This window comes from Oncorhynchus tshawytscha, linkage group LG28 (assembly GCF_018296145.1).
Source record: "Oncorhynchus tshawytscha isolate Ot180627B linkage group LG28, Otsh_v2.0, whole genome shotgun sequence".
In the NCBI taxonomy this organism is placed as follows: Eukaryota; Metazoa; Chordata; class Actinopteri; order Salmoniformes; family Salmonidae; genus Oncorhynchus; species Oncorhynchus tshawytscha.
Genome location: NC_056456.1, coordinates 11,046,017 through 11,064,987, shown reverse-complemented (window position 1 = coordinate 11,064,987; position 18,971 = coordinate 11,046,017). Strand labels below are relative to the sequence as shown.

General features: G+C 45.5%; 1 protein-coding gene across 2 annotated transcripts in view; it reads left to right on the top strand.

Annotated features, from left to right (window-relative positions):
- The first annotated feature begins 17,972 nt into the window (after positions 1 to 17,972).
- LOC112226695 (capping protein, Arp2/3 and myosin-I linker protein 3-like) overlaps positions 17,973 to 18,971 on the top strand; it is a 48,018-nt gene continuing 47,019 nt past the window's right edge. Inside the window, exon 1 of one of the 2 annotated variants that reach the window (XM_042307907.1) lies at positions 17,973 to 18,159. In XM_042307907.1, the coding sequence (XP_042163841.1) occupies positions 18,102 to 18,159 (58 nt within the window). In that variant the 5' untranslated portion in view covers positions 17,973 to 18,101. The remainder of the gene's footprint in view (positions 18,160 to 18,971) is intronic. The other variant, XM_042307909.1, reaches the window with a different exon arrangement.

Here is an 18,971-nt window from a genome sequence, read left to right as displayed (position 1 = left end):
TGAAGTCGGTTAAGATGGCGTCTCATGGAGACATACAGTACCAGTCAAAGGTTTGGACACACCTACTTATTCAAGGGTTTTCCTTTATTTTACTATTTTCTACATTGTAGAATAATAGTGAAGACATCAAAACTATGAAATAACACCTATGGAATCATGTAGTAACCAAAAAAGTGTTAAACAAGTCAATATATATTTTATATTTGAGATTCCTCAAAGCCACCCTTTGCCTTGATGACAGCTTTGCACACTCTTGGCATTCTCTCAATCAGCTTCATGAGCTAGTCACCTGTAATGCATTTCAATTAACAGGTGTGCCTTGTTAAAAGTACATTTGTGGACTTTCTTTCCTTCTTAATGCATTTGAGCAAATCAGTTGTGTTGTGAAATGGTAGGGGTGGTATAGAGAAAATAGCCCTATTTGGTAATAGACTAAGTCCCTATTATGGCAAGAACAGCTCAAATAAGCAAAGAGAAACGACAGTACATCATTACTTCAAGACATGAAGGTCAGTCGATGCAGAAAATTTCAAAAACCTTGAAAGTTTCTTCAAATGAAGTCGCAAAAACCGTCAAGCGCTATGGTGAAACTGGCTTTCATGAGGACCGCTACAGGAAAGGAAGACCCAAAGTTTGTTCAGCTACAGAGGATAAGTTCATTAGAGTTACCAGCTTCAGAAATTGCAGCCCAAATAAATGAGTAGGTGTGGCCAAACTTTTGACTGGCACTGTACATGTCAGGGCATGCTATTCACAAGGACATGTTGTTCTGTCTCACGATTCTCGAGCACAGGGGATGTTCAGATTCCATGGGATCGAATGGTGGGCTTTTGCACAGACAGCACTCCATCTATGGTGGGACGGTGGGCAGACCTCTGCACTCTAGTTATGAATGTGTCTCCCTTTGCCATATGGACACATAGTAAAAACAAATAGGTTCAATGCAGGTAGTCTGGGTAGCTATTTGATTAGCTATTTAGCAGCCTTTTTTTAGCAGTCTTATGGCTTGGGGCAGATGCTGTTCGTATATCTAGGCTGTACTCACCACTTTCTCTAGTGCCTTACGGTCGGGTGCCTTGGTGTTGCTATACCAAGTGGTGATGCAGCCAGTCAAAATGCTCTCAATGGTGCCGCTGTAAAAACCTTTTGAGGATCTGAGGGATGTCAAATCTTTTAAGCCTCCTGGGGGGGGAAAGAGGCACTGTCGTGCCCCCCTCACAACTGTGTAGGTGTGTGTGGACAATGTTAATTCCTAAGTGATGTGGACACTTGAAGCTCTTGACCCACGCCACTACAGCCCCATTGATGCTTGCTGTTTGGGGTTTCAGGCTGGGTTTCTGTACAGCACTTTGTGACATTGGCTGATGTAAAAAGGGATTTATATATATACATTTGATTGATTGATTGATGGGATCATGTTCCGATTCTGTTTCCTGTAGTCCACGATCAGCTACTTTTTCTTGCTGACATTGAGGGAGAAGTTGTTGTCCTGGCACCACACTTCCAGGTATCTCTGACCTCCTCCCTATAGGCTGTATAGGCTGGCTCATCGGTGATCAGTCTTGCCACCTTCGTGTCTTCAGCTAACTTGATGATGGTGTTGGAGTCGTGTGCGACTATGCAATTGTGGTTGAACAGGGAGTGCAGGAGGAGACGAAGCCCACACCCCTGAGGGGCTCCCGTTTTGATGGTCATCAAGGCGGATGTGTTGTTGCCTACCCTCACCGCCTGGGTGTGGCCCATCAGGAAGTCCAGAATCCAGTTGCAGAGGGAAGTGTTCAGTTCCAGGGTCCTGAGATTGGTGATTATCTTGGAGGGGACTATTGTATTGAATACTGAGCTATAGTCAACGAACCGCTTTCTTACATAGGTATTCCTTTTGTCCAGGTGGGCGAGGGCAGTGTAGAGTGCAATAGAGATACTGTCAGTAGTGCTGAGCAAGTAGTGCTTTTTGAGGTTGTTTCGGTTAGATTATTAAAAAATAATCACAGTTTTCAATTTAGATTATTTGAGTTAAATGCTGTTACAACACAGAATAACAATTATTAAAAGTCACATGATAGTGACTGCCCATTACTAACCATAATTTATTCACATTACTTTACTGTAATAAAATATTTCAGTTGTTGTGTATATAATATGTTTTATTTGATTACTTTATTATTTCATTCCAAGTCATCATCTCATTTCTATGGAGCTGCTGCCTAGGCTGTCTGACAAAAAGTAAATAAGGCATACTTGTATAACTGCTGAATACCAACTATCATACCTCACGAAGCAACTGCTGCTGTCTACTGTATATCCATTCACAATCGCGTGCATTCTTGTCTCTTCCATAGCAGGCAAAGATTAACACCACAGCGTTTCATTCGGTTTTTGGAAACACACTGGACAAGTAGATGCACAATGGATTGTGGTCATTGTACTTAATTACCTGTCACGCGGGACTAGGTGTATGTAAATCAGGCGCAGAGAGAGAGTGACGGAGTAAAGTGCTTTACTATTGCACACCAAACTGATAAGCCCAATACAATACAGGGCGCAGGACACTATACCAGACAACCCAAAACCACAGGGTGTCCAGTATAGAAAATAAAAGACACTACGACCTAATATGTACACAACTAACAAAAAACAATCCCGCACAAAACAAGGGCGGGTCAAACTACTACATATAGGGAAGCTAATTAAACCAAACACACACAGGTGAAACTAATAAGACAAAACCAACAGACAAACGAAAAAGGGATCGGTAGCGGCTAGTAGGACGGTGACGACGACCGCCGAGCACCGCCCGAACAGGCAGGGGAGCCAACTTCGGCGGAAGTCGTGACATTACCACGTTTTATGCGCTAAACTATGTAGAATAATGTCCTGCTGGAAACTGCAACTCTCTACTACATCGCAAAGTTTAGGCAGGATCTGATTTATCTCTAGAGAAACTGTGCAATGTGTACATTGAAATGGAGTTCAAGTAATTGAACCGAGACCGGTCAATTAGTTGTTTAAAAAACGAAAAATAACTGACATTTCTGTTAATCACTTAGCACTAGTAATAAGGCAGCTGAAATCTTATAGCATGTCAATTGTAGTTGGTGAATATGTGCAGATTTTTTTTTTTTTTTTAAATGTAAGCCCTATTCCGCCATTTTTCATGAATAGGTTGTTCTTAAGAACTTGTTCATAACATATGACATTTTAAAATGAAATCTACTATGTACTATTTGTCATGCTATTTACTATAGCAGTGCATGCTAGTGCAAAAAGGGCCTACAAATCATAGATTAAAAAATATCTGCGCTTTCTAACATTATAAAGCATTACTAGTTACTGTTCATGGCTCTCTCATGAAAATATGTTTTATACTGCCGTCCACTTAAATATACCCACTGAGTCTTAAATAATATAACTTATAAATCAACTGTCAAACCACATCAGAATCCAGAGTATTAGCTTGCTTTACTCCAATGTTTGTAAACATTGTACAAGTAAACAAACACTGTATTTTCTCAAAACATGCTCACAACTATTATTTTTATATATTGGATGGTCAGTCCTTGCATCCATAGCTCTGCCTATTAATCTGAGTGTAACGACTGTTGGAAGGAGAGGACCAGGGTGCCAGCTGCCTCTGATTGGGAACCATACCAGGCCAAACACATAGAATTCCCACCCCAACTCACGCCCTGACCAAACTAAAATAGAGACATATAAAAAGGAACTAAGGTCAGGACGTGACAGTTCACATCTGGGTGGGCATCTGTTCGCGGTGGCGGCTCTGGCGCGGGACGTGGACCCCACTCCACCATAGTCTTGGCCCACTTAAGAGGCGCCTTCGGAGCGCCGACCCTCGCCGCCGACCTCGGACTGGGGACCCTTGCAGCGGGCCCCGAATAGACGGGAGACTCCGGCAGCGCCGGCCAGGCAGGAGACTCCAGCAGCGCCATAGTGAAGGGCGACTCCAGCAGCTCCTGACTGACTGGCGGCTCCGGCAGCTCCTGACTGACGGGCGACTCCGGCAGCTCCTGACTGACGGGCGACTCCGGCAGCTCCTGACTGACGGGCGACTCCGGCAGCTCCTGACTGACGGGCGACTCTGGCTGCTCCTGCCTGACGGGCAGCTCCGGCAGCTCCTGACAGACGGGTGGCTCTGGCAGCTCCGGACAGGAGGGAGACTCTGGAAGCGCCGAACAGGCGGGAGAACCTGGAGGGAGGAGATGGAGAGACAGCCTGGTGGGTGGGGCTGCCACAGGACGCACCAGGCTGGGGAGACCTACAGGAGGCCTGGTGCGTGGGAGAGGCACCGGATGGACTGGGCTGTGGAGGAGCACTGGAGCTCTGGTGCGCAGCCTTGGCACCACTCATCCAGGCTGGATGACCACTTTAGCCCGGACCCTCCAGAGTGCAGGCACAGGTTGAACTGGGCTGAGGGTGAGCACTGGAGATCTGGTGCATACCATTCGCACCACTCCCTTAGGCTCAATACCCACATTGGCCCGGCACGGGCGGAGCGCAGGCATAGAACGCACTGCACCCTCACAGCGCCCCGGAGGCACAGCACACAGCGCCGGCGCAGGATACCCTGGGTCGAAACGGCGTGCTGGAGACCAAACGCCCTGGGCCGGTACAATACGCCCTGGTTGGATGCCCACTCTCGCATGGCACTTGCCGGGGGATGGGATGTAGCGCACCAGGCTAAGAACATGTACTGGAGGCGATATTCCCCAGCCTGTGCCCAGGGTCCCTTGCTGTCCAATATCTCCTCCCATGTCCAGGAGTCCAGAACCCTCTGCTCCTGGTTACCACACTGCTTGGTCCTTTCTTGGTGGGTGATTCTGTAACGGCTGTTGGAAGGAGAGGACCAAGGTGTGTCCATATTTATTTAATGAACACAGAAATAACTAAAATAACAAAGGGAACGACCAAAACAGTTCTGGCTGGTGCAGACACACAACAGAAAACAATCACCCACAACTCAAAATAGGAAAACAGGCTACCTAAGTATGGTTCTCAATCAGAGACAACGATTGCCAGCTGCCTCTGATTGGGAACCATACCAGGCCAAACACATATCTCACGCCCTGACCAAACTAAAATAGAGACATAAAATAGGAACTACGGTCAAGATGTTACACTGAGAGTGGTTACATTTCTCAAGGCCCATCACTCAGCTTTTTACCAAAACAGAGGCGGTTATAAACAGAGCCACTTTGTTATTGCTTCAAGTAAGGATTGCCGTTTCAATGTTTTCTGTTTATTATGTAGTCTCTTTATTGGGCCGCAAGCAATAATGAGTCTGTTAGTGAAATTGACATTTTCACCGGAAAATCTAAGCCACCTCGAATCAATCGGAAGACTAAAAAAGACTGCTTTATATGCAGAGCTATAGATATTTTAACAATAACTTCAAATTCTTCTTTGATATGGTGTTTAATTGACATGATCTGTTGGTAAAATTGCATCAGAGTATGAGTGCAAACTCACGACCTGACCTGGTAAGTAAAAGCTTTCTGTAACTTCAGTTGTAATTGATAGATTGCAATCCTAAGCCTTTTGTTTATAGGTCATACTGTAGGCTATTAGCCTGAGTGAACCAGCCTGGTCGCTCCGTTCACCCTTCTATTTAATTCCAAACGATGGTGAATGTATCACGTTTCAGGTATGTCTCAGATGCAGACAGTGTCGAAGAAACAAAAGTTTATTTCTAACACAGGGGCTGGCAGACAACAGGTCAAAGGCAGGCAGGGGTCAGTAATCCAGAGATTGGTGCAAAGGGTCCAGAACAGGGCAGGCAGAAGGGTCAAAACTGGGAAGGACTAGAAAACAGGAGCAAGAAACAGACTGGAGTAGGGGAACAAATGCTGGTAGGTTTTACGAACAAAACGAACTGACAACAGACAAAGAGAGAACACAGGTATAAATACACAGGGGATAATGGGGAAGATGATCAACACCTGGAGGGGGGTGGAGACTAGCACATAGACAGGTGAAACAGATCAGGGTGTGACAGTACCCCCCCCCCCAGGGGTGCCTACCTGGGTGCATACCTGGTTGACCGGGATGTCGGCATTGTCCCTGTACAGGATGTCCCTGGCGGAGGCCCAGCACCTCTGCTCTGGGCCATAATCCTCCCAGTCAACCAGGTACTAGAACCCCCTGCCCCGAGATCAAACCTTCAGGAGACGCCTCACCGTGTACTGTGGTTGGCTGTCAATGAGACGGGGGAGAGGGGTGGGCCTGGAGACAGGAGACAAAGGGCTGTGAGACATGGGTTTAACTCTAGACCCATGAAAGGCGGGATGTATATGAAGGGTACGGGGCAACAAGAGATGAACAGCAGTGGGGCTAATGACTTTGGAGATGGGAAATGGACCGATAAACCGGGGGGACAGTTTGCGGGATTCCACTCGGAGGGGCAGATCCGGGTGGACAGCCATACCTTCTGCCCGACATGATACTGGGGAGCCGGGGTCCGGTGGCGATCCGCTTGTCGTCGATACCTGGAGGTGGTCTTGAGGAGGGCCGACCGGGCTCTCCTCCAGGTACGACGACAGCTGCGGACAAACATCTGGGCAGAAGGTATGCTGAGCCCTTCTTCGTGCTCAAGGAAGAGCAGGGGCTGATACCCCAGGGAACATTCAAACGGTGATGGGCCGGCGGCAGAGCAGGGAAGGGTGTTGTGGGCATACTCGACCCACACAAGCTGCTGGCTCCAGGTGGTGGGGTTGGTGGAGACCAGGCAGCGCAGAGTAGTCTCAAGGTCCTGGTTGGCTCGCACCGACTGGCCGTTTGACTGGGAGTGGAAACCGGAGGACAGGCTGGCCAATGACCCAATGAGGGTGCAGAACACCTTCCAGAACCTGGGATGAGAACTGAGGACCCCGGTTGGAGACCATGTCGGCTGGCAGTCCATGGATCCGGAAGACCCGGAGGGTAGCTTGGGGAGAGGAATAAAGTGGGAGGCTTTGGAAAACCGATCCACAACGGTCAGGATGGCGGTGTTGCCATCAGATGGGGGAGACCCGTGACAGAGTCCAGGGAGATGTGAGATCAGGGACGGTGAGGGACAGGCAGAGGTTGGAGGAGACAAGCCGGAGCTTGCCGAGGAGTCTTGTTCTGTGCACAGACCGTCCAAGAGGTGAGAAATGCAGAGACATCAGGAACCATGGTAGGCCACCAAAAGCATTGTCGCACAAAAGCCAGGATCCAACGGGAGCCCGGGTGGCAGGCAAGCCTGGAGGAATGGCCAACTCCAGGACCACGGAGCGGACCGAGTCAGGCACGAACATCCGGTTATCTGGACCCCCTGGGGTAGTAGTCATGGGGCTATAGCGGCGTGACGACGCATCCGGCTTGACATTTTTGGATCCCGGCGGTAGGAGAGGGAGAAGTTGAAACAGGTGAACAGTAGGGCCCACCTAGCCTGCCTGGAATTGAGGCGCTTGGCAGTGCGGAAATATTCCAGGTTCTTGTGGTCGGTCCAGACAATGAATGGATGTTCCCGCCACCTCCAGCCCCGGTCTCAACTCCACTAACTCCATCTTCACCGCGAGAAGCTCACTATTCCCCACATCGTAGTTCCTCTCCTTGGCACTGAGGCAATGGGAGAAGGCAGCGCAGGAATGCAGCTTGAGGTCCAGGGCAGAACGCTGGGACAGGACAGCCCTCATTCTGACATCCGAAGCATCGGCCTCCACCACGAAGTGGCCGGATGGGTCAGGATGAACCAAGATGGGAGCCGTTGGTGAAGCAGTGTTTGAGATCCCTAAACGCCCGGTCAGCAGCTGGGGACCACGTGAACGGAACCCTGGGAGAGGTGAGTGCAGACAGGGGGAAGCCAGGGTGCTGTAGCGACAGCAATTCTCTGTGGGCTTGTATGACTGACAGGCTTCATACTCTGCTTTATATCTGACTGCTCAGTCACAGCACAAGCTGTAAATGTCACCCATGTAGTCCCATCAGCCAGATGAAGAGAGTTTTGGCCCTAGCTGCATGCTGCCTTGGGCCAGGGGTGGAGTGCTTATAATAGTGTATGCCTCCCCCCCAATCACTATGATTTGCTTTGTGCACTCAAACACTGTGACAAACACTGTGACAAACTGAACTTTCCATGTTCAGCACAGTGAGCTTCGAAAAAGCAAACATAATTACCGTTATATCCTTTACAATATGCAGCACTCATTTCATGCCTGCATCAGCCAATGCTCATTCATGTGAAACGGAATAGAGGAGAAATGGGAATAGGATTTTACCCTGTCTCACCAGGTGAGGGCAGCACATCATAAGCACTGGTAGGCCCAAGCACTGTTAGTATAAATATATATATGAAGCGTAACTGCCTTACATCCTTGTATAGACAGTCAGGAAAAGACCAAGACCTAAAATGATGAAATGGATACAGTCCGTAAATCTCCTTTAGCTGAGCACCACTTTGTATTTCAAAATGCACAGATTCTGAGGTTCTTGTAAAAAAAAAATGCACAGATAAGAGGTTCTTGTATGATCTATTCCATAGGACCATGTGTGATGGTCCAAAGGTCAGTCAACTGTAAATGTTTTAGTGGAAATAACATGTCTGAGTTTATTTTTACTGGGAGCGTTCATACATACATCCTAACAGACAGAGAAGTAAGTGAGAGGACACTGAGGACGTCCCTGCTCCTGTCTTTGAGATGATGTATTCATTAAATAAAGGATGAGATCATACTTTCAAGCGTGTCTGTGTGAACAGCTGAAGTCTTTCACCCTGTGAAACCTGGACCCCGTGTCGGCCTGTTTATCATCTCACCTGAGCTAAACTCTTCAGCGGAGGTTCAATCTCAATAGTCTGCAGTGACTGCTGCCTCTTTTCCATCTGCACTAGTGTTGAATAACTGGACAGGGAAAGCAAATTCAAGGAGAGGAGACCCTAAACCTGCCAGTTTTCATTGTCTTCTCTCCTCCACTCACCCTTCCCTCCCTCCCCTTCTCTCCCGGCTGTTATGCCCCCCCCCCACTGGGGGTCTTTCACTCCAGTGACATCATTTGAGAGACACAGACACAAAGGTCTCCTCTCACACACAAACTGACACAAACATGTTTATGTGGCCATGGGGCCCCCTTTAGGGCCAGTGTTAGGGATGACACCAGAGCCAGCTGCTCCTGTGCCTTCTATACACCCTCACACACACCTCTCACAAATGCAAGCTAACCCTGAACTGTTTGTGTGTGTAGTGCATGGTGCATGCTCACACACATGGGTTCATCATCCACTTTACTGCAGAGTGAAAGGGACAAAGGAGACTGTAAAACAATAGTAGATATTACATTTGTGAAATGACTTAGGGTTGGGTTCGACAAGCAATGGCTCAGATCGGTGTTGTAATCACACTAGACTCTTTCTGTTTTCTGCTTTATTTGCTGCTTGATCCAATCAGGCCTCTCAAGCCCTTTGTGATCTGTACCAATCCTTTCAAGGATACAAAGGGAAATGAGTCATTTGGCTTAATCCGTTTGCCATGCCCCTCTCTCGTTTGTCTCATAACTCTACCGTACCCCTCCTTTTCAGAATCATGTCAGTTCCCGTTTGTTTCCTGTTGTTTTTGCGCGTGTGTGTGCGTGTGTGTGTGTGTGTGTGTGTGTGTGTGTGTGTGTGTGTGTGTGTGAGAGAGAGAGAGAGAGAGAGAGAGAGAGAGACAGGGTGATGGTGTGTTTGTAATGATGTGTGTAATAGAGTGTTTTTGCAAGATGGTAATTGACTTGCAATATTAACTTTTCAACACTTGCTATCAAGGATGCGAAGGAATAGTGCCTGAAACCTGTACGGATTTGTACTGAACAAAACCTCATGGCTCTCCCATACTGTGCAGATTGATGGGTTGAAATACGTTATCTTAAATGAAGGCATCCACGTATTCAAAAATATTGATTCCAATAAAGACAGCAAAACCTGGCTTGCCCTTCAAACAGACTCAACATATTTCCTCCAATAACTAGGTTTTACATCCAATTGGCGATAGATTTTCATGTGAATATTCTAAAATCTGCATGAAGAAAATATACACATTTTTCCATCAGTGGTGTTTCCACCAAACGGACAATAGAGATCCAACATATTTGCTTCAGTAGCTACGTTTCTATCTAATTGGCGACAGATTTTCATGTGAATATTCTCAAAACTGCATCTTCCCACCAGTGGTGTGTTTCCACAAAATGGACATGTGGATATAGCCATTCCTAGTCAATCCCCAAACATTTCTGTAAAAAAACCAAAGATAAAGCCTTGCATTCCTATTTATTTATTTTTCTGCTGTTGGCAGTAGATTCAGTAGCCCTAGCGCCGGGAAGGCAAAGTGTTCCCATTTTGAACCATTTCATGTGTCTGAAGGTAGAACTCCGCCTACCAGGCAGGCTCAGAGAGCAAATGAAGTGCACCTATAGGCCTACCACTGTCCATTCAGATAGCCCAGATCACCGTGTCTGCACAGTTTCTTCGATCCATAGACTGTAAAAAGAAGCTTTGAATGCACAGCAAAGTTGATCATGTGACATTTCTTTTCAAACCATGACCAGAGCGAAAGCTGCTGTTTTTATGAGTGAGTTCTTATTTAAGTTGTTATTCAGCACCGTCAACAGTTTTATAAGCCATACATCTGCGATCTCCTTACTTCCACTCACGCTACAACCAGCACTGCAGCGGCAATGAATGAGTATAGCGAAGAGTTTCGATGAGCTTGCGTTGTTATTATTTGCAGCTTGTATCTTTTTTAATATCAAGGAATATTTTAGTTTCTCTGGTCATAAGTCACACTGCATTATTTCTGCCTTATTTCTGCAATCAGCTGGAAGTTTGTAACCCCTCCTCTCATTTAATGGAGCGAGAGAGGAGGGACGGCGAGTCAGGTGGGAGGTAGCCTCAAGGCTGCTCCCTCCCTCCCCTCAGACTGACCATCAGATGCAGGCCATCAGTCCAGTAAAAGCTGTGCATCACAAGTAATACAACAATGATCTATTATCAGTGGGATCATGCACCTAAAATGTTGAAATATCATTTCAAAAGGGTCTGAGAAGAACCTCATTGGCAGGGCAATTTGAGTGTAGCCAATATGCGGTGGTAATGTATTGGGCCTATAGCCTACTGCACAAATCTCATTGCTACATAACTGTTTTTAATCGGTTAATGTTGCATAGGCTTATGTTTTTTAAGACATGTTTTAAAAAAAATCTGAGTGGTAGCTCTCTGCTCGCATTTTGACTCAGAAAGTGATCTTGACTCAGAAAAGGTTGATAACCATTGGTCTACATGATGAGATTATCACGGATGAGAATATTTGTAGTTGTCAAACTGCAGTCAAGCATGAATCATCATGTCTCCAGAACAAGACCCTTGATATTAATTGGAAAGGCGCATCAAGATCACAGTGCGCTTTCACCACCCTGTGAAGTTCATCATAACTTATTCCATCTGTAGCCTATTTAACTGCATGGTTTCCCTAGTAATAGTGGGCTATACCCACACTGTATCTGCAAGCTGTTAGTTAGAGCGCATGTGCCAATGCTAAAGTGGGCACACTCCCTATATAACGCAACATTTTTTGTGAGAAAACCTTCAGTTGAGTTGAAAATGCGATGGAAACCCATTTAACTTTATTCTGTACATGGGGATTAAACCAGACATTGTATATTTATGTTCACTATTTCATCACGCACAGCTTTTTATCTGCAACAAGTCAATTTGATGGAAACACATCTCTGGTGGGAAAATGTGCATATTGTTTTTATGTGGATTTAAGAATATTGTATTTGTCCCCCCTATCCTAAGGGTTAATTACTATTAACTATTAATTACTATCTCTCTCTCTCTCTCTCTCTCTCTCTCCATCCTACGTCCACTACACTTGCCTGCAGCTGCAGCTGCTGAGCCGTCTGTGCTGCTAAGTCTAGCATAACTGGGCTGGGCCCAGCAAAATCCTAGCCTAGGGTAAACACTTCATTATAAGGGTCCATAATAAACCATGTATAAGTCATTTACAAACTGGCTACTCACCATTTATTAATCATTACTCCCACATTTGTAAATGTTAGTAAGCTAGTTCTTCACAGTTATTCATGTATATACAGTATATTTCCTGAAACATGCTGTGTTGCGTGCTTGTTCTTTTACCAAGTACTGCAGGAATTCCTACCAATGACATGCCCATCTTTATGTGAGAAATTACACTGGTCACTCAAAACATTTATAAAGCGTTCATAAAGTATGAATAGCACTCAATTTAGATTAGGGACTGCAAAAATACTTTACCAAAGATTAGTAAATGGTTTATTAACATGGGTTTAATTATTAATATATGGTGAACACACAATTTATAAATGCTTGACTCCCGAGTGGTGCAGTGGTCTAAGGCTAATTTCTCAGATAAAGCTGTGTCACTAGAGATTCTGGGTTCAAGTCCAGGCTCTGTTGCAGCTGGTCGCGACCGGGACACCCATGGGGCGGCGCACAATTGGCCCAGCGTCGTCCGGGTTAGGGGAGGGTTTGTTCAGCAGGGATGGCCTTGTCCCAGCGCGCACTAGCGCCTCCTGTGGTGGGCCGGGCGCAGTGCACACTTACATGGTTGCCAGGTGTACAGTGTTTCCTCCAAGACGATGTTGCGGCTGGCTTCCGGGTTAAGCGAGCAGTGTGTCAAGAAGCAGTGCGGCTTGGTTGGGTTGTGTTTCAGACGACTCACGGCTCTCGATCTTTGCCTCTCCCGAGTCCGTACGGGAGTTGCAGCGATGAGACAAGACTGTAACTACCAATTGGATACAACAAAATTGGGGAGAAAAAGGGGTCAAATTCTTTATAAATGTTTTTTTACAGACCTTTAAAATAAAGTGTTACCCATCCGGTAGTGACTGAATAGACACACAGTGCATTCAGAAAGTATTCAGACGCCTTGACTTATTCCACATTTTGTTACGTCACAGCCTTATTCTAAAATGGATTAAATAAAACATTTTCCTCATCAATCTAAACACAAAACCCCATAATGACAAAGCGAAAACAGGTTTTTAGACATTTTTGCAACTGTATTCAAAATAGAGAACAGAAATAACTTTACATACGTTTTCAGACACTTTGATATGAGACTCGAAATTGAGCTCAGGTGCATCCTGTTTCCATTGATCATCCTTGAGATGTTTCTACAACTTGATTGGAGTCCACCTGTGGAAAATACAATTAATTGGACATGATTTGGAAAGGCACATACCTGTCTATATAAAGTCCCACAGTCGACAGTGCATGTCAGATCAAAAGGCAAGCCATGATGTCGAAGGAACAGTCCGTTTAGCTTCGAGATAGAATTGTGTCGAGGTGCAGATCGGGGGAAGGGTACCAAAACATATTTGCAGCATTGAAGTACCCCAAGAACACAGTGGCCTCCATCATTCTTAAATGGAAGTCTTTGTGGTTTGATACCACCAAGACTCATCCTAGAGCTGGTTGCCCGGCCTAACTGAGCAATCGGGTAGAAGGGCCTTGGTCAGGGAGGTGACCAAGAATCCAATGGTCACTCTGACAGAGCTCTAGAGTTCCTCTATGGAGATGGGAGAACATTCCAGAATGACAACCATCTCTGCAGCACTCCTCCAATCAGGCCTTTATGGTAGAGTAGCCAGACGGGAGCCACTCCTCAATAAAAGACACATGGAGTTTTCCAAAAGGCACCTAAAGACTCTCAGACCATGAGAAACAAGATTGGCTGGTCTGATGAAACGTGAATGCCAGCTTCATGTCTAGAGGAAACCTCACATCATCCCTAGGGTGAAGCATGGTGGAGGCGGCATCATACTGTGGGTATGTTTTTCAGTGGCAGGTACTGGGAGACTAGTCAGGATCGAGGGAAAGAGTATGGAGCAAAGTATAGAGAGATCTTTGATGAAAACCTGCTCCAGAGCGCTCAGGTCCTCAGACTGGGGTGAAGGTTCATCTTCCAATAGGATAACGACCCTAAGCACACAGCCAAGACAATGCAGGAGTGGCTTCGGGACAAGTCTCCATGTCCTTGAGTTGTCCAGCCAGAGCCCAGACTTGAACCCCATTGAACATCCCTGGAGAGAACTGAAAATAGCTGTGCAGCAACGCTCCCCATCCAACTTGACAGAGCTTGAGATGAACTGCAGAGAAGAATGGGAGAAACTCCCCAAATACAGCTGTGCCAAGCTTGTAGCGTCACACCCAAGAAGACTCGAAAGTTCATCATACCAGGCAGTGATGCAACCAGTGATGCTCTCAATGTTGCAGCTGTAGAACCTTTTGAGGATCTGAGGACCCATGCCGAATCTTTTTAGTTTCCTGAGGGGGGAATAGGCTTTGTCGTGCCCTCTTTACGACTATCTTGGTGTGTTTGGATCATTCTAGTTTGTTGGTGATGTGCTCCACTACAGCCCCGTTGATGAGAATGGGGGCGTGCTGGGTTGTCCTTTTCCTCTAGTCCAAAATCATCTCCTTAGTCTCTGACCTCCTCCCTATAGGCTGTCTCGTCGATGTCGGTGGCAGGCCTACCACTGTTGTGTCTTCGGCAAACTTAATGATGGTGTTGGAGTCATACCTGGCCACGCAGTCATTGGTGAACAGGGATTACAGGAGGGGACTAAGCATGCACCATTGAGGGGCTCCAGTGTTGAGGATCAGCATGGCAGATGTGTTGCTACCTACCCTCACCACCTGGGAGCGGCCCGTCAGGAAGTCCAGGATCCAGTTGCAGAGGGAGGTGTTTAGTCCCAGGATCCTTAGCTTAGTGATGAGCTTTGAGGGCACTATGGGCACTACGCTGAGCTGTAGTCGATAAATAGCATTCTAACATAGGGGTTCCTTTTGTCCAGGTGGGAAAGGGCAGTGTGAAGTGCAATAGAGATTGCATCATCTGTGTATCTGTTTGGGCGGTATGCAAATTGGAGTGGGTCTAGGGTTTCTGGGATAATGGTGTTGATGTGAGCCATTACCAGCCTTTCAAAGCTCTTCATGGCTACAGACGTGAGTGCTACGTAGCTGTAGTCACTTAGGCAGGTTGCCTTAGTGTTCTTGGGTACATGGACTATGGTGGTCTGCTTGAAACATGTTGGTTTTACAGACTCAATCAGGGACATGTTGAAAATGTCAGTGAAGACACATGCCAGTTGGTCAGCACATACCCGGAGCACACGTCCTGGTAATCCGTCTAGCCCCGCGGCCTTGTGAATGTTGACCTGTAAGGTCTTACTCATGTTGGCTACTGAGAGCGTGATCACACAGTTGTCCGGAACAGCTTGTGCTCTCATGCATGCCTCAGTGTTGCTTGCCTCGAAGCGAGCATAGAATTGATTTAGCTCATCTGGTAGGCTCGTGTCACTGGGCAGCTTGCGGCTGTGCTTCCCTGTAGTCTGTAATGGTTTGCAAGCCCTGCCATAAAAGATGAGCATTGGAGCCGGTGTAATACGATTTGATCTTAGCCCTGTATTGGCGCTTTGCCTGTTTGATTATTCGTCGGAGAGCATTGCAGGATTTCTTATAAGCTTCCGGATTAGAGTCCCACACCTTGAAAGCGGCAGCTCTACCCTTTAGCTCAGTGCGAATGTTGCCTGTAATCCATGGCTTCTGCTTGGGGTATGTACGTACAGTCAGTGTGGGGACAACGTCCTCGATGCAGTCATTGATAGAGCCAGTGACTGATGTGGTGTACTCCTCAATGCAATCGGAAGAATCCCAGAACTTGTTCCAGTCTGTGATAGCAAAACAGTCCTGTTGTTTAGCATCTGCTTCATCTGACCACTTTTTTATAGACCGAGTCACTGGTGCTTCCTGCTTTAATTGTTGCTCATAAGCAGGAATTAGGAGGATAGAATTGTGGTCAGATTTACCAAATGGAGGACGAGGGAGAGCTTTGTACACGTCTCTGTGTGTGGAGTGCAGGTGATCTAGAGTTGTTTTCCCTTTGGTTGCAGATTTAACATGTTGATAGAAATTAGGTAAAACTGATTTATGTTTCCCTGCATTAAGCAACCCACCACCTGCCAACACCTCTTTCACGCTACTGCTACTCTCTGTTGATCATATATGCATAGTCACTTTAACCATACCTACATGTACATACTACCTTGCATCGCTACTGTATATCGCCTCTCTACTGTTATAGCATCGCAACTGTATATAGCCTCTCTACTGTTATAGCATCTCTACTGTATATAGCCTCTCTACTGTTATAGCATCGCTACTGTATATAGCCTCTCTACTGTTATAGCATCTCTACTGTATATAGCCTCTCTACTGTTATAGCATCGCTACTGTATATAGCCTCTCTACTGTTATAGCATCTCTACTGTATATAGCCTGTCTACTGTTATAGCATCGCTACTGTATATAGCCTCGCTACTGTTATTATTCACTGGCTTTTTACTGTTGTTTTTTATTTTGTTACTTGTTCACCTAAATACCTTTGTTTTTTTAACTTAAAAATTGCACTGTTGGTTAGGGCCTGTAAGTAAGCATTTCACTTGTATTCGGCGCGCGTGACAAATAAACTTTGATTTGATTTGACTCAAGGCTGTAATCGCTGTCAAAGGTGCTTCAACAAAGTACAGAGTAAAGGGTCTGAATACTTATGTAAAGGTTTTTTTTGTTGCTTTGTCATTATGGGGATTGTGTGTGGATTGATCAGGGAAAAAAACAATGTAATCAATTTTAGAATAGGCCTGTAACTTAACAAAATGTGGAAATAGTCAAGGAGTCTGAATACTTTCCCGAATGCACTGTATATACTTTTTTTTTTAAATGTAGGAATCATTTTATGAGAACACTAGTGTGTGCAACATGACTGTTTATATAAGTAATAATGGACAGTTGAAACTAGGTTGCTAAATCATGTGGTTGCTATTTAAATTGTACATGTTCAAATATTGATATAAAATTGTGTAAGTGCTTACTGGGGAAACCAACGGGTGTGCTATGTGTGTCCCTACCCTGTGAACATTCCAAAGTTGGTTTGAGGTGTCTAGGTCACATGGTCAAGGAGCTATTGCATTTTAGTTGATTTTTGTATAAATGTTTATATTTTAAAAACATAGGAATAATTTTAATTGTATAATGCAACATGCCTCTCTGTGTAAAGAATAATGTACAGTTGCAATAAGGTTGCTAAGTCACATGGTGTAAGAGCTATTCACATTTTAATATTGTGATCATGCACTTTGTTGGTAGTTCCTAACTAGCTGCATTGACTGTGGCCAGGCTGCCTACACACTGCCTACACTTGCTGTGTGATAATGAAACTGTGCTTTGATGAACATCTTTCTTCTTCATAAAACTCAAATCGATCGCAAGCTATTGATGTTCGAAGGTCCGAATGTTTGGCAAATATCGAATCTCAAAGCAACTTTACCACGGTACCGAACCGTTCCCTTTTCATTCCATCACAGCTGTTGTGATTTTTTAAAATACGGTATGACTTGAGTCGCATGAAAACTGTGGATGGAAACGTGGTGACTTCTCCAGTTTTTACTGCAGCAGTCCATACTGTGTAATAATTGTTGGCAACCATCCAGCTCACAAAAAAACTGTCTTCATGGCCATATATTGACAATGGGCGGTACTGTAGGCTATTTCTTGATATGAATGAAATGAACCAAAAGTTATTGATCTAATGAAGCAAAATGGAGTCATTATTAATTTTGATATTAAAGATAACAATTATCATTAGAATATTTTGACCAACTTAATACGTTTATTCAATGTTTTTTATGTGACTTTTAATAATTCGTGTTATTAGAATTAGTGTTGAGATTATTTGAGATTCGAGATTATAGTGTAATTATTTTATTTTCCCTCAAATATTAAAAGTAATATCTGAAGCACTTGGGTCTATGCTTCTTGCGTTGACTGATGCATGCATCCCTCTCTCTCTCTCTCTCTCTCTCTCTCTCTCTCTCTCTCTCTCTCTCTCTCTCTCTCTCTCTCTCTCTCTCTCTCGCTCTATCTGTCTCTCCCCCGATTTGATATGTTTATAGGAACGGGAGTCGCCCGCGCTACTCTCCGATTGCCAGTTGAAACGCATTAGCGGCTCTCTCCCTTGATTATAAGAAGCGCAGACGGAGAGTCAGGGCGCGCTATGGCCTCTAAAGAGACCACCGCTGCAGGTTTCGTTCACGTCGGCAGGGAAAACACAGGTAAGCGCAAAACTGCTCTTTTAAATTCACTGTCATGCTCAACACCTGCTGTAGCCTACATACTATATTTCCTGGGCAGAATACAGAGCCTATCGCTGTTGTGAATTCCAATGGTTATTTTATTGTACATGTCACTCTCTTTGACGTTCCATGTTCTCCTGTGTAAGCCCACGTCAGGAATGATAACCTGTTATTCCTATCGATCCGAATCGAAATAAACAGGCTACATTGGGATTGCTTTGGTTCCCGCTGCCTGCTCTGTGTTTACCACAATCATACTTTAAACGGTTATTAAACCCCACTTCTGTCAGTAGCGAGTTGGTTGGATGTGTGTTACTGCAAATGCGTGCCTGCCTGTGCGTGTCTGGGTGCTTTGCCTTGGCTTTAATAGTTTTCCTTTGAGTGTGTTTGTGTGTAGGGGTGTTATGTGGAACAATCATTTTGTTTGAAGCTTGCAGGCATGAGTTTTTGCATTGAGAGGCCCTCTACGCTGAAGAGATGGGCTATAGTGCCCTTAGGGTGTGCAGCGCTCAGCATACCACTGTTTAGTACACCCACACGCACACACACACACGCACACGCACACGCACACACACCCGCACACACACACACACACACACACACACATACACTGAGAGTTATATTTAAACATGTGACAAGCACGATCACACTCACGTTGGTCACACATGCCAGCACAATGGTAGTGTCTGACATATACACACACACAAACACATTGCACGCACACACACCGACTGACACCATTGGACAGAAGGGTGTTAACATGGTGTCTCTCGCTGTTAATTATCGTGACG